This window comes from Lepidochelys kempii, chromosome 4 (assembly GCF_965140285.1).
Source record: "Lepidochelys kempii isolate rLepKem1 chromosome 4, rLepKem1.hap1, whole genome shotgun sequence".
In the NCBI taxonomy this organism is placed as follows: Eukaryota; Metazoa; Chordata; order Testudines; family Cheloniidae; genus Lepidochelys; species Lepidochelys kempii.
Genome location: NC_136383.1, coordinates 142,686,263 through 142,711,857, shown reverse-complemented (window position 1 = coordinate 142,711,857; position 25,595 = coordinate 142,686,263). Strand labels below are relative to the sequence as shown.

General features: G+C 43.5%; 1 protein-coding gene across 1 annotated transcript in view; it reads left to right on the top strand.

Annotated features, from left to right (window-relative positions):
• Nucleotides 1-5,906: 5,906 nt before the first annotated feature.
• Nucleotides 5,907-25,595, top strand: part of M1AP (meiosis 1 associated protein) — a 59,300-nt gene continuing 39,611 nt past the window's right edge. The window contains exons 1-3 of the mRNA XM_073343216.1: nt 5,907-5,918; nt 7,200-7,379; nt 21,831-22,013. Coding sequence (XP_073199317.1) covers nt 5,907-5,918; nt 7,200-7,379; nt 21,831-22,013 — 375 coding nt within the window. The remainder of the gene's footprint in view (nt 5,919-7,199; nt 7,380-21,830; nt 22,014-25,595) is intronic.

Sequence of the window (25,595 nt, the reverse complement as noted above, 5' to 3'; positions counted from 1 at the left end):
TATGGGCTACAGGGAGTGTTAAGATAATGTTAAGCACAAGTTTTACTAATTTATACATTAAAAAGAAAAGTAAAAGGAACTATACCCAACTGCTCCTAAACCAAGCTGTTAAGTATTCCCAGCCCAGTTACAGTTTTCAGAATCAGAGGCCCAGATCAACAAGGGGACTTAGGTGTTGCAACACCTAGCATCACACACCTAGAAAGTCACAGGAACACCACAGCAATCCACAAAGCCCGGGTTAGGTGTCTAGGTTTCCTATACAAAGAATGGAGAGAGATAGGTGCCTTAAATGCAATCCACAAAAGCCAGCATGCTAGGCGAGGAGCCACCTGAGCTAACCAATGGGTGAGGGTCAATGATAGGGAAATGTGCAGAGCTTCCTCCCTCTTGGATAGAGAGATACCTCCCTAAGCCTCTCTCTGCTTAGAGATCCACAAAATGGGATCCTGCTGCTTGAAGTCAGGCAGCAAGGTGCTTAAACTCATTCCGACAAGAAATGCCTAAGTGCCTGCCACACTCACTCTGCACAGAACAGCTGGAGCAGGAGGAGATGGTGATAACAGTACCCACTTTATAACTCTTCGATTAATTGTTGGAGCACTTGCCTGGGATGTTGGAGACTCAGGTTCAACTCCTCCCCATCTACCAGAGGGGGAAAGAGAGGTGGGGAGACATCTATACAAATCCCCTAGGTCTGGGGTGTAGTTGCCGAGGTACCTTTGTGGCTCCAGGCTGGAGTTTTTAATATTTTACTATTATGTCCACTGAATTGGTAATAATTATAATATGCAGTTGTGCAGAATGTGACCAGAAATCACTGCCCACCTGTTTTGGCAAGTTTTGTTTCAGTTTACTTCTATTAAGATGTTATTCCTAGCTCTGACAATAGGTGCTCTAGTTATTCTGAGAAAAACCTATACCACCAACTAGTTGACAGAGATAACTGTCCCATTATATATAAAGTCTGCTGCAGTTTCCACGGTATGCATCCGATGAAGTGAGCTGTAGCTCACGAAAGCTCATGCTCAAATAAATTGGTTAGTCTCTAAGGTGCCACAAGTACTCCTTTTCTTTTTGCGAATACAGACTAACACGGCTGTTACTCTGAAACCTGTCCCATTATGTTGGCCAACAAACATACATCAATTCGGCTATTTGAACTGACAGTTGGCTCTCAGAAATATTGAGCTCTACTGTAATCACTTATGTCAGGTTCTAACAGATCACCTGCTGCTTAGCTGAGGATCTAATTATAGTGCATTATCTAATTAGAAAAGGAGGACTTGTGGCACCTTACAGACTAACCCATTTGAGCATAAGCTTTCATGAGCTACAGCTCACTTTCATCGGATGCTTATGCTCAAATGGGTTAGTCTCTAAGGTGCCATAAGTCCTCCTTTTCTTTTTGCGAATACAGAGTAACATGGCTGCTACTCTGAAACCTATCTAATTAGAATATATAGTATTATCTAGTAATAATTACCATTAGTTGTGAAAATGTTAGTAAGAAAACATATGAAAGGGGGAGGTTCCCTGCTTTTGTGTATTATTTAATGCACAGAGTGTTTGAGACATATGGATAATATGAAGTGCAGGTTGTTTAAGATTACACCAGGATTAGGAAACAAATTTAATTCCTGCAGTTGACGCAAGAGAACACAGCTAGTGAGTGATGTATTTTCTTGAAGCCACTTAAAAAAAGCATAATACAGAAAGCATCAAGAAAGAGTCTCATTCAAATTAATGAAATCTATGTACCTTTCAACACTTCATTCACCTCACTTTCTCTCTGAAACCAGCGCAAGATAAAATTCCTTTTTTGGATTTTTGACTGTGTCAACTAAGTTTTGCTTCCTGGTAAAGGAGAGAATTGGGAGGAGGTGGTGTAGAGGAGCCTCTTCCCAAAGCAAAAGACTGACAACCAAAGATTGTCCTCTGAATAGGTGGGAAAGTCATTTCAGTCAAAAGATCCAGGAAAGCTTTCAGGAGAGCAACCTGGGTATTCTGTATTTTCAGATGAAATAAGATCAGGTTGTAAGTCAAAGCAAGATATGTGTACCTGCCACCAGCCCTGAAATCATAGTCTGGCTACTGAAAGTCAAGCTGTTCTCTTTCTGCTGTGTTAACACTGACAAAGATCCCAGAATCTGAATATAGCAGTTTTGTTGACATTACAGTAGAACCTCAGAGTTACAAACGTCTTGGGAATGGAGGTTGTTTGTAACTCAGAAATGTTTGTAACTCTGAACAAAATGTTATGGTTGTTCTTTTAAAAGTTTACAACTGAATATTAACTTAATACAGCTTTGAAACTTTACTATGCAGAAGAAAAATGCTGCTTTCCTGTTATTTTTTTAGTAGTTTATGTTTAATACAGTACTGTATTTGCTTTTTTCTTTTTTTGGCGGGGCGGGGGGGGAAAGAGGGGGATGTCTCTGCTGCTGCCTGGTTCCAAATGAGCTGTATGGTGTTAGGAACTTATTCCTTCACCTGCTTACTTCCCTGGTCCTTCTCGCATGAACAGAGAACAATACGAAGTCCAAAGGTGCAAACCAATGTTTATTGGGGTGAACTTCCAGAAAGCATGATTCTAGTTTCCTTTCTTAGTGTCCCCCTTCCTAGCTCTGACACCACTCTCGTTACAGTGTGTATGGTAACACCCATTGTTTCATGTTCTCTATGTATAGAAATCTCCCCACCATATTTTCCGCTGAATGTATCCGATGAAGTGAGCTGTAGCTCACAAAAGCTTATGCTCAAATTGGTTAGTCTCTAATGTGCCACTAGTACTCCTCTTCTTTTTGCGAATACAGACTAACACAGCTGCTACTCTGAAACAGAGCCTTACTTGTGTCCCTGTTCCTATTCCCCCCCTTAGCAAAACATGATTCCAATTTCCCCTCCCCCCCACTTCCTGATTAATTCCAATATAGTCTGCAGTCAATTTGCAAACTGGATACAATTAACTTAGGCTTGAATAGAGACTGGGAGTGGATGTGTCATTACACAAAGTAAAACTATTTCCCCATGTTTATTTCCTCCCCCCACTGTTCCTCAGACATTCCTGTTAACTGCTGGAAATGGCCCACCTTGATTATCACTACAAAAGGTTTTCTCCCCCCACCCTGCTCTCCTGCTGGTAATAGCTCATCTTAAGTGATCACTTTCCTTACAGTGTGTATAACACCCATTTTTTCATGTTCTCTATGTATATAAATCTCCTCACTGTATTTTCCACTGAATGCATCCGATGAAGTGAGCTGTAGCTCACGAAAGTTTATGCTCAAATTGGTTAGTCTCTAGTGTGTCACTAGTACTCCTCTTCTTTTTGGGAATACAGACTAACATGGCTGCTACTCTGAAACCTGCAGACTATAGTAAAACTTGAGTTCTGCTTAGCTCTACCTTAACCAACCAATCCTAACATATTGTAACATGTTTCAGAGTAACAGCCATGTTAGTCTGTATTCGCAAAAAGAAAAGGAGACTAACCAATTTAAAGCTTATGCTCAAATAAATTGGTTAGCTCTTAAGGTGCAACAAGTACTCCTTTTCATATTGTAAAATGATTATTTAACCAATTATATCGCACCACCTTAGTTTACATCCAGCAAAATTAATTATACACCAGACAGAAACAAATCACAGAATCAGACAGAGACCATGCAAATAAACAATAGCAAAGTGGGAACTATAATGACAAAACCGTAGAAGTGAGGATTTCACATCCCAGCTGTTGATAAGTGAGTTCTTGCCAGACAGGATGCTATCAAACTAAGTTTCCTTTTACATCTTCTAGGCACTTCCCTTTCTCTGGAGGGGATAGGAATACAGTCCTCTCCTGATAATGCCTAACAGCCCAATGACACCTTATTTCTATGTGACTAGTTTGGAATGTGAGGAGGTGACCGGTCGCTTCCCAGCTTAAGGCTGCCTCTGCTGCTTAGCCAAAGGCCTTATACAGTCAGACAGTGACTTTGATTCTCTCTTTTATACCTCTATAACTAGCTAAGTGATAAGAATACACCTAAATTAGAGTATAGGCCTTTACAGACAGGCGTGAATATCTATATCTTAACATATGGTTGACTGTTCAGTTCATAACTGAAGTTCTACAAGAATGCCTCTTCCCTAGTAAGAGCTGTGGAGATCCTGCCTCTGGAGTACAGGCAAGAGGGAAAGTCTGGTTAGTTCCATTGGTGCCTGTAAGAAATACACTAGGATTTCTCCTTAAAGAAGCTTAAAAAAAGAGTTCTGATCAGTTCTGCTGTGTTATGTAAACTAAGAACTATGACAGAATGCAAACAGGGACAGATTCTGGCCAACATCACACCTCAGTAAATCCAGCGTAACTTAGTTATTTCACTGGAACTAATATGCATTTACACAGCTGTAATGGATCAGATTCTGACTCATAGGGAATAGATATGTACAGTTAAATGGTATATTATACAATTACTTGTCTGATCACAAGGACATCTGAATGCTTTTCTATTGTTATTATTAGCAAAATATCTTAATTTTAAAGAACTTAAATATCCTAGAAGTTGCATTGCTTGGTTTGAGCAACATTTACATTTAGTGACGTAAAAGGGGATTTTAGACAGCACCTTTGTTCCTGATGAAGGAAGGAAAAGTTTTTTGTTTTTAACAGGAAGGTGCTAGCCCTTATGCCTAAGATGTGTGTGTGGAGAGGAAATGGGGGAAGGGGAGGAATTGAGCAGGAATAATTTAAGAACTGTGCAGGATCCTAAATGAATTTTCTGCTTTAAGCCAAGCCCTGGAGCGTTTACTCTGGGCCTGTAGCTGTATTAACTTTCCTCTGGTAGGGGGATAACACAGACGTCCTGCCCCCCAGCCCTCCGTTCCCTCTTACTTTCCCTGCCATTTCCCCTACTCCCCACTCACACTGACCCCCAGGTCCTCAGATATCTTTGCAGGGTCCCTGGGAAAGGGGTACTGTGTCACAGAAGTGGATGAGCCCTGCTTTGTAGTGTGCGTCTCCTCATGTACACAAATGTCTCCCTGTGAGGGTACAAACTGACCTTTACAGAGGCAAAATACCTACTTGTGTCATTAGGGAGTCTTGAGAGAGTGAGGTTTTCAAGAATTGGCCCTTTGAATACAAGACCCATAATAGGGGCATCAGCTACTACAATTAGTAATGTTATAAATTAACACAATTTGTTAGCAAAACCTATTTTAAGTGGGTTTATATTCCCATTTTTCTTCTTCTGTCATAAATATAAAGGGAAGGCTAACCACTTTTAAATCCCTCCTGGCCAGAGGAAAAAACCCTTTCACTTGTAAAGGGTTAAGAAGCTAAAGATAACATTGCTGGCACCTGACCAAAATGACCAATGAGGAGACAAGATACTTTCAAAGCGGGGGGGGACAAAGGGTTCTCTCTGTTTGTGTGTTGCTTTTGCCAGGACTAGAGCAGGAATGCAGGTCAGAACTCTTGTAATAGGGCTAATAAGCAATCTAGTTAGATATGCATTAGATTCTGTTTTGTTTAAATGGCTGATAAAATAGCTGTGCTGAATGGAACGTATATTCCTGTTTTTGTGTCTTTTTGTGAGACTTAAGGTTTTGCCTAGAGGGATTGTCTATGTTTTGAATCTGGTTACCCTGCAAGGTGTTTACCATCCTGATTTTACAGAGGTGATTCTTTTACTTTTTCTTAAATTAAAATTCTTCTAAGAACCCGATTGCTTTTTCATTGTTCTTAAGATCCAAGGGTTTGGGTCTGTGTTCACCTATGTAAATTGGTGAGGATTTTTATCAAGCCTTCCCCAGGAAAGGGGCTGTAGGGTTTGGGAGGATTTTGGGGGGGAAAGATGTTTCCAAGTGGGCTCAAGCTCTCATGCAAAAAGCCCACTGTCTCTCTAACTTGAAACACCATGCAAGTTGCAGTAAGTTAAAGGATATCATAAGTACTCTGGAAGATACATATGAAAAACTGGGTCTATGAATGTAGGCATCAGAGATGGAAGCTCTTTTGGGTTTATGTATTCCATCTTCCATGGGCCAGAGCAGAACAGTTTTCTACTACACACTTTTCAGGACTTTGCATGAGACATTTTAAAATTAGATTGCACAATGACACCTCAGCCCCTTTCTTGGGGAGACAATTCCTCAGGTTACCAAAGTTGTTCCCCTCTCTCAATATAGAAAAATACTGAGCTTAAAATTTTCTTTTCTTCAGTTCAACCCTTTACTCCTGTTGTATCCCCTTGAAGGACTCTGAATGGGTATCTCCTTGATTATTTTCACTCAATTCCTGTACACTGGTCTCCTACTCCCCCCTCCTTAGTTACCACTTAGCAATGTTACAGTTTTCTTAATAATACCTGGCTCTTACTTAGCCTTTTACATCCATATATCTCAAAGTGCTCTACAAAGGAGGTAAGTAGCATTATCCTCATTTTACAAATGAGGGTGCAGGACTAGATGGACTGCAGAGCTGATCCAGTTTGTCAATGTAATGGTAATGTGGTGCTCAGAACCAAATGTGTTGTTCTAGTTAAGTTTGCACTAGGGCTGTATAGAGAGGGGCCCAGAGGCACATAGGAATTGCCATACTGGATCAGCGCAGCAGTCCATCTTGTCCTGTATCTGACAGTGACCAGAACCAGATGCTTCATAGACTAACCTGAAAACTCTGCTGTAGAATAAGATGCCATTTACATAACTATTAGGTCTCATCTTGATCACTAAGGATGGGCTCAAGCTCTGAAGTACAAGACTCTTTACTCCCTGTCCACAATAAAGGCTTAGACATATGCAGTCCCAACTTGCAATGTCTTGTTGTCGCTGTATCATATTTTAAACTCGGGTCTCACTTGCTGCTACTTCTTACTTCCCAGGCTACTCCCTCCCATTAAGGAGCTAGGGGTCAGGCTGTAGTTCCCCAGAAGGATTAGCTGCATTTTTTAGGCTAAATCATTTTATTTTCATACCTCTCTAGATGCACAGATATGATTGCCCTGCTATACCATAGGCTGAGTTCAGGCTGGATTTAGCACCATATCTCAGGATGACATTCTGTTTTTCCCTTCTCAGAGGCAGATGGGTGATTGGACAGCTGGTGTGCTGTTTCCTGTTCAGATGCCATGAATTCCAGAAAAACACTTTCAGAAACAAGGAGAGGATTCACTGTTGGTAAAGCTTATGCCACTGCACACTCATGGCAGCTCCCAGAGATCCTCATTGTGGATGTCAAGCCACCCTTTTGGGCCAACACATGTTCTAAACTTTGTGAAGCCCTGGAAAACTTCTTCTGTCTAGCATGTAGTTTGGCAGGTCCCTGTCGCATCCCATTGCTGAGCCTATATGTGGTGCAGAACCAGCACGAGTGCCTCCTTCCCTTTGTGGTGAGTATGAAACAAGGGATTTATAGACTTAGGATTTTAAAGGCTGTAATGGATACATTCAATTTAGCATAAACAATTATGATTAATTAGAAGGTATATGTAAAGAAGTTAATCATCCTCTGAATCACTTTTTATGGGTTTCATCTTAAATGGATCTTAAAGGAGGGATTTGAAAGGACAGGGCATAGTTGCCAGATGAAGTTGGCTGCAGCAAGGGGTGGGTTCAATATCTAGGACTCCTCTACTAGACTGAGCTGGCCCAGTAATCTGGGAAAAGTTCACACCACCCCAGCGCCTCTAAGAGAGAATGCTTCCCCTCTCACGGGAACTGAGTTTGTCTATAACAAAAGAGAAGTTTTATTAAAAGGGAAAGGGAACCAAGTATTAGTTTGGGAAACCACCACAACCACATTACAAAAAACCCCATGCAGTCATAAGGCAAACACCCACACCAAAATACGTTGGGCAGTAGTCTTAGCTTCTCACCTTGGGGTGTGAGCCTAACAAACAAATGTTCCCCTCTACTGCACCCCACTCCCAGTTGCTGTCCTTGGTCAGTGAAGGCCCAGAATTCAGGGGCATGTTCATGGGAGTTCACCTCCCACCCTAGAGGGACTGGGGGGTGGGGGGAAGGTGTTGAGCAGTGCCACAGTTGCAGCCTTTCACTCTTCATTGTTGCTGCACCATTGTTCGCTCCGTGGCCACTGGCCACAGTACCAATCACTCTCTCTGCCACCATCTGTCTCTCTGCCACCTCTTTAGGTCGCACCCCTTCACCAATTGCTGAAATCACTGAGAGCGGGGTTAAAGACTGCAGTGAGGTAGCACTGAAACACCGCCCCACACTAGGCTTAGCACTTAGACCTGGTTATTGGTGATTTCAGCTCCAGCGATGACCTGAGAAAACAAATGACTCAATTGATTCTAATCAGCTCTGCCTTTAAACAGTGGAGCGGGGGAGAGTTAAATAGTGTCTAGGACTCTTAGAGCATACACCACCACGTACAAATACCTGTCCCTACTTCTCTCCTTTTTCCACTGGGATTTGGCCTCTCTTCCTTGTTTAGTAAATTAAGGTTGTCCCCTCTATCAGGACAGACTAAGCCCGGTTCTGCTGCCCTTTACTAGTACAATAAGGATAACATTTCATTACTCCTCCATTGAATACTAATGTGATTTGTAACCCACCACCGGCCAATATCCATCACTTTGGCAACACAGTTCTGTCTGCTGAATACCTAGGTAGAGGAGGTGTGTTTGTGCAAATATGGTCTGGTTCTTAAGTCTTTTTTTCCCCAGCTTATCACTAGATGTTGGGGAGGGCTCATTCAGACCCAGCCTACAAAGTTATTATATGTAAAAAAAAAAAATCATACTCAATCACTTTTTATGGGTTTCATGGAAGAAGTGAATCTGGAGGGAATTTGGGAGAAGGCAGCAAAGTGGCTTGGAACCCCTGAGATGTGCATATGCCATAACCGAGTCCTCATGTAATTTTACTACTGTAATCCTTATTCCCGTCTCCTGCTGACGGTTGAGTAATCCTACTCTGTGCATCACATCCAAAGTTTGATGGCAAGCCTATTGGGCTAGGGAATTTGCTTTAATTTGCTCCGTAGAGGACCAAGTCAGCCTTAGCACTGCTCTAAACTGTGCCAGCTAACAGTGCTCCCACAGCTAATCTGCCAGGGATCACCTGTAGAGCCTTGCAACCCAAAGGGCCCCAACTACAGGGGTCTGGTTCAGGTCAGGTCAGTAAACAACTTGAGTCTTTCAGGGTCAGGTAGGCCCTCATCACCTCCTTCTACCTGTGGGGCCAACAAAGTAGTAGCTATGTGCCTTGCTCCCACTGGATGCTGCCACCTCACTGCATTCTGTGTGTGCACAGCATAGTGAGTGTGCAGACTCATCACAGCAGCTCTCACTCCACAGCGCACACAGTACAGCAAGGCTACAGCAGCCCAGAGTGATTATGCAGCCATGCTGGCACAAACCCCATGGGCAGGAGGTGTCCAGAGATGGATCACAGCCATGGGGTATAGGGAGTGGGAAGCTCCCACCAGGCCAAACCTCAAGAATGAGGCAGCAGCACTGAAACAGGTTCAGGGGGAAGGATCAAGTTTAGGTTGGGTCTGAAAACTACTTAACCCTTGTGGGTTTGGACAGAATTCTGGTCAGTTTGCGCTCAGGCTGGGTTTAGGTCCCCCTTTAAAATTAGGCCCAAGCTGACCACTAAGTGCAGCAATGCTCTGGCCACCCCTTTCTTCCAGCCATCCATCATATGAATCCTTACCTGTGTTAAGATCTTCCTCCAACTGCTCTCACTTTGACTATATAGCAACTCTTCATCTATGGCCTATGCAGACTTTAAAGAGAGAGTGGAACATTTGATCATCTAGTTTGACCTCTTGTATATCAGACAGTAACACTTCACCCAGTTACCTCTGTATTGAGACCCATAATTTGTGTTTGACTAAAGTACACAAGCCAGAAATGCATCCACTCTTGACTCAAAGACTTAGAGATAAAGAATCCATGACTTCTCTTGGTAGTTTGTTCCTATGGTTAATCACCTTCACTGTTAAATTCAAATTAGAAATAAGCCACAAATGTTTATCTGGCTTTAACTTCTAGCCATTGGTTCTTATGATGCCTCTGTTAAAATTAAAAAGAGACCTTTAGTGCCTGATATTGTCTCATGACAATATGTATATGCTGTAATCAAGTCACCTCACAATTGTCTTTTTGATAAGCTAAACATATTGAGTTCTTTCACTGAAGCATTTTTTTTAGCTCTAAAATAATTTGTTGCTCTTCTCTACATCCTCTCCAATTTTTCAACAAGCTCTTTAAAATGTTCACACCAGAACTGGATACCATGTTCCAGGATTGGTCTCACTAGTGCTGTATACAAAAGAAAAATTACCTTCCTACTCACTATGCCCGTTTATACATGCAAGAATTGCATTAGCCTTTTTGACCAGCAGCTCCCCAGATTGCAGCATGTTCTGAATATCACTGTCAGTCTTTCCCATTACACCCCAAAGACCTCCACTGGAAGATATGCTGGAGGGTAAGGATAGGATACAGAGGGCCCCAGACAAATTAGAGGTTTGGGCCAAAAGCAATCTGATGAGGTTCAACGCGGACAAGTGCAGAGTCCTGCACTTAGGATGGAAGAATCCCATGCACAACTTCAGACTAGGGACCGAGTGGCTAGGCAGCAGTTCTGCAGAAAAGGACCTAGGGGTTACAGCAGACGAGAACCTGGATATGAGTCAATGTGCCCTTGTTGCCAAGAAGGCTAATGGCATTTTGGGCTGTATAATTAGGGGCATTGCCAGCAGAGCGAGGGACGTGATCATTCCCCTCTACTCGACATTGGTGAGGCCTCATCTGGAGTACTGTGTCCAGTTTGGGGCCCCACACTACAAGAAGGAAATGATAAAAATTGGAAAGAGTCTAGCGGAGGGAAACAAAAAATGGTTATGGAACTGAAACACAGGACTTATGAGAGGCTGAGGGAACTGGGATTGTTTAGTCTGCAGGAGAGAAGAATGCGGGGGGATTGGATAGCTGCTTTCAAGTCCCCGAAAGGGGGTTCCAAAGAGGATGGATCTAGACTGTTCTCAGTGGTAGCAGATGACAGAATGAGGAGTAATGGTCTCAAGTTGCAGTGGGGGAGGTTTAGGTTGGATATTAGGAAAAACTTTTTCACTAGGAGGGTGGTGAAGTACTGGAATGCATTACCTAGGGAGGTGGTGGAATCTCCTTCCTTAGAAGTTTTTAAGGTCAGGCTTGACAAAGCCCTGTCTGGGATGATTTAGTTGGGGATTGGTCCTGCTTTGAGCAGGGGGTTGGACTAGATGACCTCCTGAGGTCCCTTCCAACCCTGATATTCTATGATCTTTGTATCCATTTCAGAATACTGTTCAAAATTGCCCTCATTTTAAACCTCTCCATAGCTGTGCTCCAGCCTACTTGACAGTCCTGTTCTTCCTTTACTCACCTTTTCTTAGCCCTCTCTCTCTCTCTCTCTCTCCCCCTCCACCCAACTTTACCACTGTTGGTACAAGAACTTTCTTCTTTGCAGCTTCTGCCATCTGGAACAGTCTTCATCTCTCTCTGCTCATGAACTCTATTTTGAATTAAATCTCATCAAGAAGTTTCAGGGCTCCTCTCCCTTGCCTACACCCCTTAGTTTCTCTACTTGGTCTATAAAGTAGCTTTGATGGTCCATTTTGCTTCTTCTCCCACACATCTCTTACAAGTGGAACACTCTTCCTGAACTCATCCATGAGGCCACTACTCTCTCCTCTTCATATCCCCTTCTGCTATGCTGCCTCTTGGACTCTGGGGCACCAGGCCCCCAGAAGCACCAGGCTCCAGCCCACATGGTCAGAGGGCTACCAACTTCTACTCTTGGGTTGGCCCATAGGGCTTCTGCTCACCTTTAGAGGCAGGAGCAGTGGATCAGGGACACCTTAAAAGTCTCTGCCATCAGCAGCACTGTCACAGCACAAAGGAGAGAGGTACTGGGGTGCAACTGATGTGAGAGAGATGCAGGGAAGAGAGAACACAATACCTATATAACAGGGAGGGTAAACAATACACAACTGTCTGGATGGGCAGAATGGGAAAAGAGCACATTGAAATGACAGTGGCAGGTTGGCTGAGACACTGGGACAGGGCTCGAGTAAGATAGTTTAATTTCACTTCTGATTTTTCCTCAAAGTAAAACAAAACCAGACATGACCCTTTGACATTTTGCGTATCTGTCATCTGTCTATTATGGTTGGTCTGTCTTGTCTAGTTATATTACGAACTCCTCAGGGCAGAGACTGTGTGCTCTCATGTTTCTGTGCAGCACACTGGGACCCCAATCTCAACTGCAACCTTTGATGCTACCATAATATACATTACTACTGCTAAAATCCTGATAGGGTGCTACTGTAATACAGATACTAATTGTGGCTAAATTGAAGGGCAGTCAGTGATTACTCAATAAGGACTTAATTTAATAAAGTGCTCCATTTAGGAAGGAACAATCAGTTGTACACATACAAGATGGGAAATGACTGCCTAGGAAGGAGTGCTGCCAAAAGGGATCTGGGGGTCACAAGCTAAATATGAGTCAGTGTGACACTGTTGCAAAAAGAGCAAACATCATTCTGGGATGTATTAACAGGAGTGTTGTATGCAAGACATGAGAAGTAATTCTTCTGCTCTACTCTGTGCTGATTAGGCCTCAACTGGAGTATGGTGTCCAGTTCTGGGTGCCACATTTTAGGAAAGAAGTGGACAAATTGGAAAAAGACCAGAGAAGAGCAACAAAAATTATTAAAGGTCTAGAAAACATGACCTATAAGGGAAAATTGAAAAAAATTGGTTTTGTTTAGTCTGGAAAAGACAGACTTTCATTTTATTTCCTGTCATGCCTCACTGCTGTGCTCTGGCTAAGTCATGTGCCCGTCTCGGACCCACCACCCCCAATTTAGGTAATGAGCTCCATTGGCTTGTGCTGTCCCCATCATGTTATTTTACAAACCAAAACGTAATTAGAGACCTAGTGCCTGAGGAGGACTATCCTGGCAGCAAGTAGCAAGGAGTCAAAATAATAATTAAAGAAAAATAGCAACAGAACAAGCAAACTAGGATCTGGTCCAAGAGATGACTATAGCTGAATTGCTCAGTAATAGCTACCATACTGAAATTAAATTTAACATATTTGTAGTGGTGGAAATGCCAGAGAAACCCACCACAGTAGCATTTAACTTCAAAGGGAGAACACCACAAAAGCAGGGCTATCCCTACCCATATGCAAAGTACGCAGCGGCATAGGGCACCAGGAAATTTGTACCAAATTTCCTGGTGCCCTGCGCAGCTGTGGGCTGCTCCAGCCCCTGCCCTGCATCTTCCCCATGGTCCCCACCCTTGCTCCACCCCCACTCCACCCCTTCCCCAAAGCCTCTGCCTCTGCTCTGCCCCAGCCTTGACTCCCCTGAGGGCTGCAGCAGGGTTGGCTCTGCACTCACCAGTGGTGGAAAATGCAGTGACCTGGCCCCAGCCTCACCACCGGTGAGTGCTGGGGGGCAGTTCTCCCCACCCAAGCCTACTCCTGTCCCCTGGAGGCCTGGCCTGCCCCCTGCCCCCCCCCCCCCACACACACACGGCATGGGGGGGGAGGGGGTGGCAGCTGTGTAGGGCCCCTGAATAGCTAGGGACGGCCCTGTACAGAAGTGAGGAAACTCTTTAAATGTAAATTAAAAGGAACAGTCAAGAAGGTGAAATACTTGCAAACAGCATGGAAACTTATTTAAAAACACCATAATACAGGCTCAAACTAAATGTATACCCCAAATTATAAAAAAACCACAACAGTGAAAGGACTAAAACATGCCATGATAGCTTAACAGAGGCATCCTTTAAAAATTGGAAGTCAAATCCCACTGAGGAAAACAGAAAGGAGAAAAAAATGCTGGCAACTCAAGAGTATAAATTAGGCAGGCCAAAAAACAATTTGAAGAGCAACTAGTTAAAATGTAAATTTTTAAAAAATGCTGGGTTTTTTTTGTATCAGAAGCAGAAAGCTTGTCAGACAAGCCCTGGGGTCACAGTACAATCAAGGATCTAACAAGGCACTCAAAGAAGACAAGGCTGTTGCAGAGAAGATAAATGAATTTTTTTTGCATCGGAGAGAAGATCCCCACATCCAAACTTTTTTTTTTTTTTTTAATATATATGTGGCAAATCTGAGAAACTCTCCCATATTGAGGTTTCAATTGGAGGTTTTGGAATAAAAAAAAAACAAACAAACCAAACAGTAATAAGTCACCAGAACCAGATGGTATTAACCCAACAGTTCTTAAGGAACTCAAATATGAAATTGTAGAACTGTTGTATGTAACCTATCATTCAAATCAGCTTCTGTACCAGATGACTGGAGGGTAACTAATGTAATGCACATTTTTTAAGAAGGCTCCACAGTCGATCCTGGCAATTACAGGTTGATAAGGCTGACTTCAGTACTGGGCAAATTGGTTGAAGCTATTAGTAAACAGCAGAATTATCAGACAGATTGATAAAGATGGTATGTTAGGGAAGAGCCAGCATGGTTTTGTAAATGGAAATCATGCCTCAGCAATCTATTTGAGGGTGTCAACAAGCATGTGGACAAAGGTGATCCAGAGGATATAGTATACTTGGACTTTCAGAAAGCTTTTGACAAGGTTCCACACCAAAGTCTCTTAAGCAAAGTAAGCAGTCATGGGATAAAAGGGAAGGTCTTCTCATGGATCAGTAACTGGTTAAAAGACAGGTTTCAGAGTAGCAGCTGTGTTAGTCTGTATCCACAAAAAGAAAAGGAGTACTTGTGGCACCTTAGCGACTAACCAATTTATTTGAGCATACAGCTCACGAAAGCTTATGCTCGAATAAATTTGTTAGTCTAAGGTGCCACAAGTACTTTTTTTTGGTTAAAAGACAGGAAACAAAGGACAGGAATAAATGGTTAGTTTTCAGAATGGAGAGAGATAAATAGTGGGGTCCTCCAAGCATCTGTACTGGGACCAGTCCTATTCAACATATTCATCAGTGATTTGGGAAAGGGGGAGAACAAGAAGTTGGCACAATTTCCAGGTGATACAAAACTACTCAAGATAGTCAAGTCCAAAGCTGAATGCAAGACTTAAAGAGGGATCTCACTACTCTGAGTGACTGGGCAACAAAAAAAATGACAGATGAAATTCAGTGTCGATAAGTGCAAAGTAATGCACATTGGAAAACATAACCCCCACTATATTAGGTCAGACCCAAGGTCCATCTAGCCCAGTATCCTGTCTTCCAACAGTGGCCAATGCCAGGTGCCCCAGAGGGAATGAACAGAACAGGTAATCATCAAGTGATCCATTCCTTATCACCCACTCCCAGCTTCTGGCAAACAGAGGCTAGGAACACCATCCCTGCCCATCCTGGCTAATAGACACTGATGGACCTATCCTCCATGAAAATATCCACTCAACCTGCAACAGCAGTCAAAACAAGCTAACAGAAGGTTAGGAATCATTAGGAAATGGATAGATAAAACAGAAAAATATAATTCCACTATATAAATCTATTTTATGCCCACACCTTGAATACTGCATGCAGTTCTGGTTGCCTCATCTCAGAAAAGATATATTAGAATTGGAAAAGGTACAGAGAAGGGCAAACCTGATTAGGGGTATGGAGGAGTTCCATGTAAGGAGAGATTAAAAAGACTGGGACAGTTCATTTTAGAAGAATGAACTGGGGGGAGGAAATATGATCAGTAAATAACACTTTCTCTCTTACATAAAAGAAGAGCTTCCCCTCTATTCGACATTGGTGAGGCCTCATCTGGAGTACTGTGTCCAGTTTTGGGCCCCACACTACAAGAAGGATGTGGAAAAAAATGGAAAGAGTCCAGCGGAGGGCAACAAAAATGATTAGGGGACTGGGACACATGACTTATGAGGAGAGGCTGAGGGAACTGGGATTGTTTAGTCTGCGGAAGAGAAGAACGGGGGGGGATTTGATAGCTGCTTTCAACTACCTGAAAGGGGGTTCCAAAGAGGATGATCTAGACTGTTCTCAATGGTAGCAGATGACAGAACAAGGAGTAATGGTCTCAAGTTGCAGTGGGGGAAGTTTAGTTGGATATTAGGAGAAACTTTTTCACTAGGAGGGTGGTGAAACACTGGAATGCATTACCTAGGGAGGTGGTGGAATCTCCTTCCTTAGTTTTTAAGGTCAGGCTTGACAAAACCCTGGCTGGGATGATTTAGTTGGGGATTGGTCCTGCTTTGAGCAGGGGGTTGGACTAGATGACCTCCTGAGGTCCCTTCCAACCCTGATATTCTATGATTCTAACTAGAGGTCATCCTATGAAATTAATAGGCAGCCAGTTTAAATGCAAACAGAAGTACTTTTTCCACACAACACACTCTCTGGACCTCATTACCAGAGGATATTGTGAATGCCAACAGTATAACTGGGTTCAACAAGTAATAAGATAAGTTCATGGAGGACAGGTCTATTAATGGCTATGTCATAAATATAAAGGGAAGGGTAAATACCTTTAAAATCCCTCCTGGCCAGAGGAAAAACCCTTAACAGGTGAAAGAAGCTAGGATAACCTCGCTGGCACCTGACCAAAATGACCAATGAGGAGACAAGATATATTCAAAGCTGCGGGGGGAGGAACAAAGGCTCTCTCTGTCTGTGTGATGCTTTTGCCGGGAACAGAAAAGGAATGGAGTCTTAGAACTTAGTAAGTAATCTAGCTAGATATGCGTTAGATTCTGTTTTGTTTAAATGGCTGATAAAATAGCTGTGCTGAATGGAATGTATATTCCTGTTTGTGTCTTTTTATAACTTAAGGTTTTGCCTAGAGGGATTCTCTATGTTTTGAATCTGATTACCCTGGAAGGTATTTACCATCCTGACTTTTTTTTTTTCAATTAAAATTCTTCTTTTAAGAACCTGATTGCTTTTTCATTGTTCTTAAGATCCAAGGGTTTGGGTCTGTCTTCACCTTTGCAAATTGGTGAGGATTTTTATCAAGCCTTCCCCAGGAAGGGGGGTGTAGGGTTTGGGGAGGATTTTGGGGGGAAAAGACATTTCCAAGCGGGCTCTTTCCCTGTTATATCTGTTAGACACTTGGTGGTGGCAGCAGTAAAGTTCAAGGGCAAAAGGTAAAATAGTTTGTACCTTGGGGAAGTTTTAACCTAAGCTGGTAAAAATAAGCTTAGGGGGTTTTCATACAGGTCCCCACATCTGTACCCTGGAGTTCAGAGTGGGGAAGGAACCTTGACAGGCTATTAGCCAGGATGGACAAGGACACAACCCCATATCCTTAAATCTCCAACTGCCAAAAACTGAGACTGGACAACAGGGGATGGATCACTCAAAGTTGCCCTGTTCTGTTCATTCCCTCTGAAGCATCGGACATCGGCCACTGTTAGAGACAAGATAGTGGGCTAGATGGACCATTGATCTGAACCAGTATGGCCATTCTTATGTTCTAACTTCCCATCTAACTTGGGGTCAGTTAGCTTCCAGGTTCTTTTTATTGCCTCTGCCCCATTTAGCTTTCCTCCCCTCCCCTGAATCATAGAATATCAGGGTTGGAAGGGACCCCAGAAGGTCATCTAGTGCAACCCCCTGCTCAAAGCAGGACCAATTCCCAGTTAAATCATCCCAGCCAGGGCTTTGTCAAGCCTGACCTTAAAAACCTCTAAGGAAGGAGATTCTACCACCTCCCTAGGTAACGCATTCCAGTGTTTCACCACCCTCTTAGTGAAAAAGTTTTTCCTAATATCCAATCTAAAGCTCCCCCACTGCAACTTGAGACCATTACTCCTCGTTCTGTCATCTGCTACCATTGAGAACAGTCTAGAGCCATCCTCTTTGGAACCCCCTTTCAGGTAGTTGAAAGCAGCTATCAAATCCCCCCTCATTCTTCTCTTCTGCAGGCTAAACAATCCCAGCTCCCTCAGCCTCTCCTCATAAGTCATGTGTTCCAGTCCCCTAATCATTTTTGTTGCCCTTCGCTGGACTCTCTCCAATTTATCCACATCCTTCTTGAAGTGTGGGGCCCAAAACTGGACACAGTACTCCAGATGAGGCCTCACCAATGTCGAATAGAGGGGGACGATCACGTCCCTCGATCTGCTCGCTATGCCCCTACTTATACATCCCAAAATGCCATTGGCCTTCTTGGCAACAAGGGCACACTGCTGACTCATATCCAGCTTCTCGTCCACTGTCCCTGCTTCCTTTATTTAGGAAAACAAGTAGTGTGTTGGGATAGGGTACTCTTTAAATATGGTATTGTGAAACTAAATGTGGAAGTGTGCATACATAAACATCTTTAATCCAATTAGAAAATGATTGTGCCAAGCAGGTCAAAGACAGCATGGATTCACCAAGGGAAGGTCATGCCTGACTAATCTAATCGCCTTCTATGATGAGATTACTGGTTCTGTGGATGAAGGGAAAGCAATGGATGTATTGTATCTTGACTTTAGCAAAGCTTTTGACACGGTCTCCCACAGTATTCTTGTCAGCAAGTTAAGGAAGTATGGGCTGGATGAATGCACTATAAGGTGGGTAGAAAGTTGGCTAGATTGTCGGGCTCAACGGGTAGTGATCAATGGCTCCATGTCTAGTTGGAAGCCGGTGTCAAGTGGAGTGCCCCAGGGGTCGGTCCTGGGGCCGGTTTTGTTCAATATCTTCATAAATGATCTGGAGGATGGTGTGGATTGCACTCTCAGCAAATTTGCGGATGATACTAAACTGGGAGGAGTGGTAGATACGCTGGAGGGCAGGGATAGGCTACAGAGGGACCTAGACAAATTGGAGGATTGGGCCAAAAGAAATCTGATGAGGTTCAATAAGGATAAGTGCAGGGTCCTGCACTTAGGACGGAAGAACCCAATGCACAGCAACAGACTAGGGACCGAATGGCTAGGCAGCAGTTCTGCGGAAAAAGACCTAGGGGTGACAGTGGACGAGAAGCTGGATATGAGTCAGCAGTGTGCCCTTGTTGCCAAGAAGGCCAATGGCATTTTGGGATGTATAAGTAGGGGCATAGCGAGCAGATCGAGGGATGTGATCGTCCCCCTCTATTCGACATTGATGAGGCCTCATCTGGAGTACTGTATCCAGTTTTGGGCCCCACACTACAAGAAGGATGTGGATAAATTGAAGAGAGTCCAGCGAAGGGCAACAAAAATGATTAGGGGTCTGGAACACATGAGTTATGAGGAGAGGCTGAGGGAACTGGGATTGTTTAGTCTGCAGAAGAGAAGAATGAGGGGGGATTTGATAGCTGCTTTCAACTACCTGAGAGGTGGTTCCAAAGAGGATGGTTCTAGACTATTCTCAGTGGTAGAAGAGGACAGGACAAGGAGTAATGGTCTCAAGTTGCAGTGGGGGAGGTTTAGGTTGGATATTAGGAAAAACTTTTTCACTAGGAGGGTGGTGAAACACTGGAATGCGTTGCCTAGGGAGGTGGTGGAATCTCCTTCCTCAGAGGTTTTTAAGGTCAGGCTTGACAAAGCCCTGGCTGGGATGATTTAATTGGGTATGGCTCCTGCTTTTGAGCAGGGGGTTGGACTAGATGACCTCCTGAGGTCCCTTCCAACCCTGATATTCTATGATTCTATGACTCAAGTCTCCCAATAAGACCAAAAGGAGATTGGGGACAAATACAATGGTATTGTGTTTGATTTGGAGCTTTGGGGTTAAGAACTAATCCAGTGTTTGTTCTAGGTATTCACTAATCTGGGCCCACTAACCCAAAGCTGCACAACGTTGCAGATTAAAGCCCCTAGCAAATTAATTGCAGTTTAACATAATTTACTTTACAAGAGAAGGTCTTTGGAGTGAGCACATAAAGTTTGGACCTGGTTTTTTTTAAAAAAAAAAATTAACTGAGTTTCCTCAAACTGGGGCCTGCAGAGGCTTACTGGGACTCTCCAAATTCCTGGATCTCCCTCTTAAATGTGCGATTTAGTAAAAACCCACTTGGTCTGTGCAGGAGGAATTTTTTCTGCCAAAACGTGAAGTGTTATTTAGGTCCAGAGACTGACGTTTACCGATACTGAGCAGCATCACGCTGACGTTAGTGGAGACTCCCCAGACTGAGTAGTGAGTACCATTATTCACATTGAGTAGCATCAGAAGCTAGCTCTACATTTAATGTTAATAGTCTTTAGCTGCAGAAAACTGGAGAAGCACTTTGTTATTGGTTTAGATAATACTCAGTCCTGCCATCAGTGCAGGGGACTGGACTAGATGACCTCTCGAGGTCCCTTCCAGTCCTATGATTGTGCCCGACTCCACAGTGGCTTCCAAAACAGATCACAATTTGGTTCCGTGGGCTAATGGAGACTGAAGGCCAAATTCAAAAGTTAGTCTAGGAGTTTAAACTGATGTAAATAACTTTTGCTGGCCCCCTCAATGTACATTTAGCAGCAATTTAGACATACTATGGGCCAGATTTTACTACAATTCACTCACTGGGTATGTCTACAGTAGAGACTTTGTTCCTATTGTAGTTTAATTGACTTATTTGTAAATGCTACTCTAGACATTCCACAAACTCTAGGACTCCCTACTAGGATTCACTTCAACCAGCTATATCAAGGCAAAAGTTTTTAGCCTCTGTCTACATTAGGGAAAAGTCACGATTGGGTTCATGTGTTAGATAACCTTGATCATGGGCAGTATGTATATAATAGGCTGGGGAAGGCTGTGAAACATATAAAGCATCATATCCTTTATATATCGCCCTGTAGCAAGATCGCGCACTCACCAGTTTGGTGCCTCCTGCTGGTCATGTGGGAATTAGCTTTTTTCCAGCCCCAGAGCGCCTTCTGCCTGGCCAGTGTCTCACCTGCCTCAGGCCCCCTGTGTCCCTCCCGGACCCCAGTGCCCTTTACCTCAGAGTTCTGTCACAGCAGTACCCCCACACTCTGGGTCTCCCCTCTCAGGGGAACACCCTCCCCCTAAGCCCACCTTGCCTCAGTGGCTACTGCCAGTCATCATCTAGCCCCCTTCTCACTGGGGCAAACTGCAGTCTGAAATGGCCACTCATCATTGGCAAATGGGTTGGACCAGCTGCCTCTACCTATCCTCAGGATATACCTCTATAGCCCCAGTACCTGCTTTGGCATTACCCGAGGCCAGAGCTCCCCAGCTCCTCTTGTCTTGTCTTTTCCCAGCTCTGCTCTGCATCAGGTACCCCCTTTTCCCCCAGGCATCCCCATCCCTCTAAGGCTGGACAGAGACTGACTCAGGTCCTGGCTCACAGCCCTTTCATAGGGCCAGCTGCGGCCTGATTGGGCATGGTCCCAGGTGTGGCTGCTTCCCTAATCAGCCTAGCTTTTTCCACCAGAGCAGGTAACTGCCCTGCTACACATCCGTACGTGAGACAAAACACAAGCAGTTGTAGTGGGATGCAGCTGCGGTAGTGATTTGTGCCTCTGGAGCTATATGGATTGACAGACTGATTTAGACAAGTGGTCTATCTAGTCCACTATCCTGTTTGCAACAATAGCCACTACCAGCTGCCTCCAAGGAAGGCTCAGGAAATTCCACAGGAGTCAGTTAGCCATGGGATAACCTGCCCACAGAGGAAAAAACAAAACAAAAAAAACTTCCTCCCAGCCCCTAATTGACTCATGTCCTGAAGCAAGAGGGTTTATAGTCCTCCCAAAACTCTACCTATCCCCAGGCTACACCACTTTTGAAAATCTTTACAATAACAACTTTGGATAGTCTTGTGATCCGTATCACTGTCCAATCCTTTTTAAACCCTGTAACCTTGGGGCAATGTGTTCTACAACCAAACTGCATTGTGTAAAAAATAATTATTATTGCATTTTAAATGTCTTCTCTTTAATTTCATTGAATGCTGTTTTGCAGCAAGTAAAAGGGAGCTTTTCTCGGCTTCAGACCTGCATTTCAGAACTTCGCTCCTTACCAAGAGAAGGCTCTTTCCAACAAAAGGGAGACAGAGTGATGCAGGCTGTGCAGGATGGGCTCCAGCAGTTTAAACAGTACACCAGACATATGCTAGCAGGAGGCTCAGTGAACAGTTCTGTTGAGGCAAGTTGGGTGCTGGGGAGATAGTAATAACCATCAAGAGCAGTCTGTCTGTCTATTTCAGGTGTCAGTCACTGTGGTATCTAAGCATCATGGGAGGAAGTAAGTAGCATAAAACAATTCCAAAAAAGAGGAATCCCATAGCTTGCTCTGCAGGATGCCCAAGATCTCATGCCACATACAGATTCAATACGCTCATGGAATACGGCCCTAGCTGTGAGAGGGAAGTCAACTTGATGACAAGCATTAGCTGATTATTTTAACGTCCCATTTTGTACACTGTTAATCTCCAGGCATCCAAGTCTGGATATTATTTAAAGTTGATTTTATTTCTTATGAAATCATAGTGAAACGCATTATGTGTAGCTGCAAACAAGATACTCTTTGATATGACTTCATTGCCAGCCTACCCTTACATTCTAGGGTCATGTTCTGCCTATATTCCCTGGATGGAATTTCCACTTGCATCAATAGGACATTTGTGCAAAGATCCTAGTTGTGGCTTAAAGTATGTCCACAGTTCATTAAAACACCAATTCAAATGGAAAAGCATTTTATTGTGGGATTAGTTGGCACAGTAGCAAAGAACTGGAAAAGCCTACAAAAAGATCATTATTTTAGCACAATCTTTAAATCAATTTTCAGTACAAAAAGCAAATAGGATCAGTATTTGGAAAACACAGAAAACTTTATAGTCAGTATTTCATGCTCTCAGCAGCAGCTTGAGACTTCCGTAGGACTCCTTGTCCCATGCACCCAAACACAGATCCTCTACCATTTGGCATCTATTGTGTCCCCTCTTATTCATTGCCTCCCTAAAGTAAACAGCTCCAGTCTTTTCACTCTCTCACTATATGGAAGATTGTTGAAGCATCTAAATGTAATTCCCATCTCTGAATCCCTTCTATTTCTGTTACATTATTTTTGAGATGCAGTCACCAGAACTGAACACGTGATCCAAGGAGAAGCTATCCCATTGATTTATATAATGGCATTGTAAATATGATTTCTCTAATAATGCCATAAAAGATACATTTTTTCTATCCTTGGATGCAGATGCATAGGTTGTTTTTCATTCTTACATAATTTTACTTTCTTCCCCCTCCTACTTTCCCACCCTCACCCATTTGGTGATGAGAGGATAGGGGGATTTGTGGGGGGGGGGAAATAAGTGATGGGTTTTAATTTCTGCTCATTGTGATTCTGATTTGGGGTGTTTATTTCAGTGTTGGAGGGCAATATAGAGTAGGTGTAATTCAGGGAATGACTCAATTACCTTCTCTAATTAATTTAACTGCAAATACATGCACAGCACAATCTTCCATTGCTGCAGCTGAAGGAATGGGACAGTTAACTACAATATTAAATGATCTACAGCTGTAGGTGGCATATATTCCACTAGATTTTCCCTGTTCCTCTGGTTTGTTAAAATTAGTCCACAGTGTGTTGTGCAAGCACACATTACTGTGCAATTTTCACAGAGGATGTCTGGTTTCTGTTTTTCTGGTATACACCATAGTACAAAAAGCTATCCATGTGTATGACTGTAAAAAGACAGTGGCCTAAGTTTTCAAAAGTAATTATTGACTGTCTCAGTTTTTGAATACCCAACTTGAGACATCCTAAAAAGACCTAATTTTCAGAGGGCAGGTGCTCAGTACTTCTGAAAATCAGGTTCTTTTTCATAAATTCAGAGATTATAAAACCAGAAGGGATCTCTTGTCTGACTTCCTGCATAACAGACCATGGACTTGATTTCATCAAGTGATTCCTGCTTCAAACCCACATTTAGAAAGATATCCAGGGTTGGTTTAAACACCTCATGTGATGAGGAATCCACCAGACCCCAACACAAATTGTTCTAATAGTTAATTCCCCTCACTGTTCAATTTAACTTTATTTCTACTCTGAATTTTCCTAGCTTCAGCTTCTAGGGATTTGATCTTGTGCTGCCTTTTTCTTCTAGATTAAAGAGCCCTCTATTTTTAAGGTATCTCAAGTTAACACCCAAAAAATCACTATTCACATGAAAAGTTAAGCTTGTATTTTTAGACGTCAATAGAAGTGATACACAACCTTCAGATAGGCAACGCCAACAAACTCCGGTTGTCAGCGCGTGGGATTGAACCTCAGAAACTAAATGCAGGAGCCTCTTACTGCAGTGGTTCCCAAACTTGTTTCGCCACTTGTGCGGGAAAAGCCTCTGGCGGGCCTGGCCTGTTTGTTTACCTGCCGCATCCGCAGGTTCGGCAGATCGCAGCTCCCACTGGCTGTGGTTCGCTGCTCCAGGCCAATGGGAGCTGCTGGAAGCAGCACAGGCCAAGGGATGTACTGGCTGCCGCTCAGGAAGTGTGTGGGTTATAGTTGCATATATTCCTTCCATTATAACCTAACTTTTAATTTTTTCTCAGTTTGGCAAACTAACTGTTTGGGCTGAAATAGACTAAGTTTCAGCTCTGCCTGGGGTTGTTGTTTTTTTTAAACATTAGAACAAAAACAATTAATCTGTTTCCAAGAACCAGGCTAGTGAAAAACAGGTAGTTTTGCCAATGGCAACAAAATTTTCTACTGGAAAAGCTCTAGCGGCTCCATGGGTTGGAGCATGGATCTCAAATAGTGAGATAGGACTGGGGCCAGAGGGATGGACTTTGTATCCTCATAAAAGTCCATCCAGATATATCCATAATCCTTTGAAAGGGGAGGGGGAAGGGAGAGAATTACTATTTGCTAGGGGAGGCCTGCCCACTTGAGAACCAAAAGGGACTTGTGATGGGGTCCACCACTCACCACGTGGCTAGAGCCTCCTCTTGCTCACTATAAGGATTAGCTGTCAAGGCCAACACCCCTTCCCATGGGTGCATGCCATTATACCTTCTCCGTCGCAGATCTGCATCTCCTCTCTAATCCGAGAGCCCACAGCATTCTCTTCATGACTCAGCCTTCTGGCCAGGTCACTCAGTGTTCCCCTCTTCCAGGGTATATCAAAGTCTTTCCTTCAGCAGTCTTGCCATTCACTGCCTCAAGTACCACCCCTTCAGTAGCTGATGCGGGAACCCAGGCCCACCCTCTACTGCGGGTTCATAGAATCATAGAAGATTAAGGTTGGAAGAGACCTCAGGAGGTCATCTAGTCCAAACCCTTGCTCAAAGCAGGACCAACCTCAACTAAATCATCCCAGCCATGGCTTTGTCAAGCCAGGCCTTAAAAACCTCTAAGGCTGGAGAGTCCACCACCTCCAGTGCTTCAACCACCCTCCTAGTGAAATAGTTTTTCCTAATAGCCAACCTAGACCTCCCCCACTACAATTTGAAACCATTGCTCCTTGTTCGGTCATCTGCCACCACTGAGAACAGCCTACCTCTATCCTCTTTGGAACCCCCTTCAGGTAGTTGAAGGCTGCTATCAAATCCCTCCTCACTCTTCTGCATACTAAATAAGCCCAGTTCCCTCAGCCTCTTCTCGTAAGTCATGTGCCCCAGCCCCCTAATAGTCCAGCAGAGGGCAACAAAAATTCTCTCCAATTTGTCCACATCCCTTCTGTAGTGGAGGGCCCAAAACTGGATGCAATACTGCAGATGTGGCCTC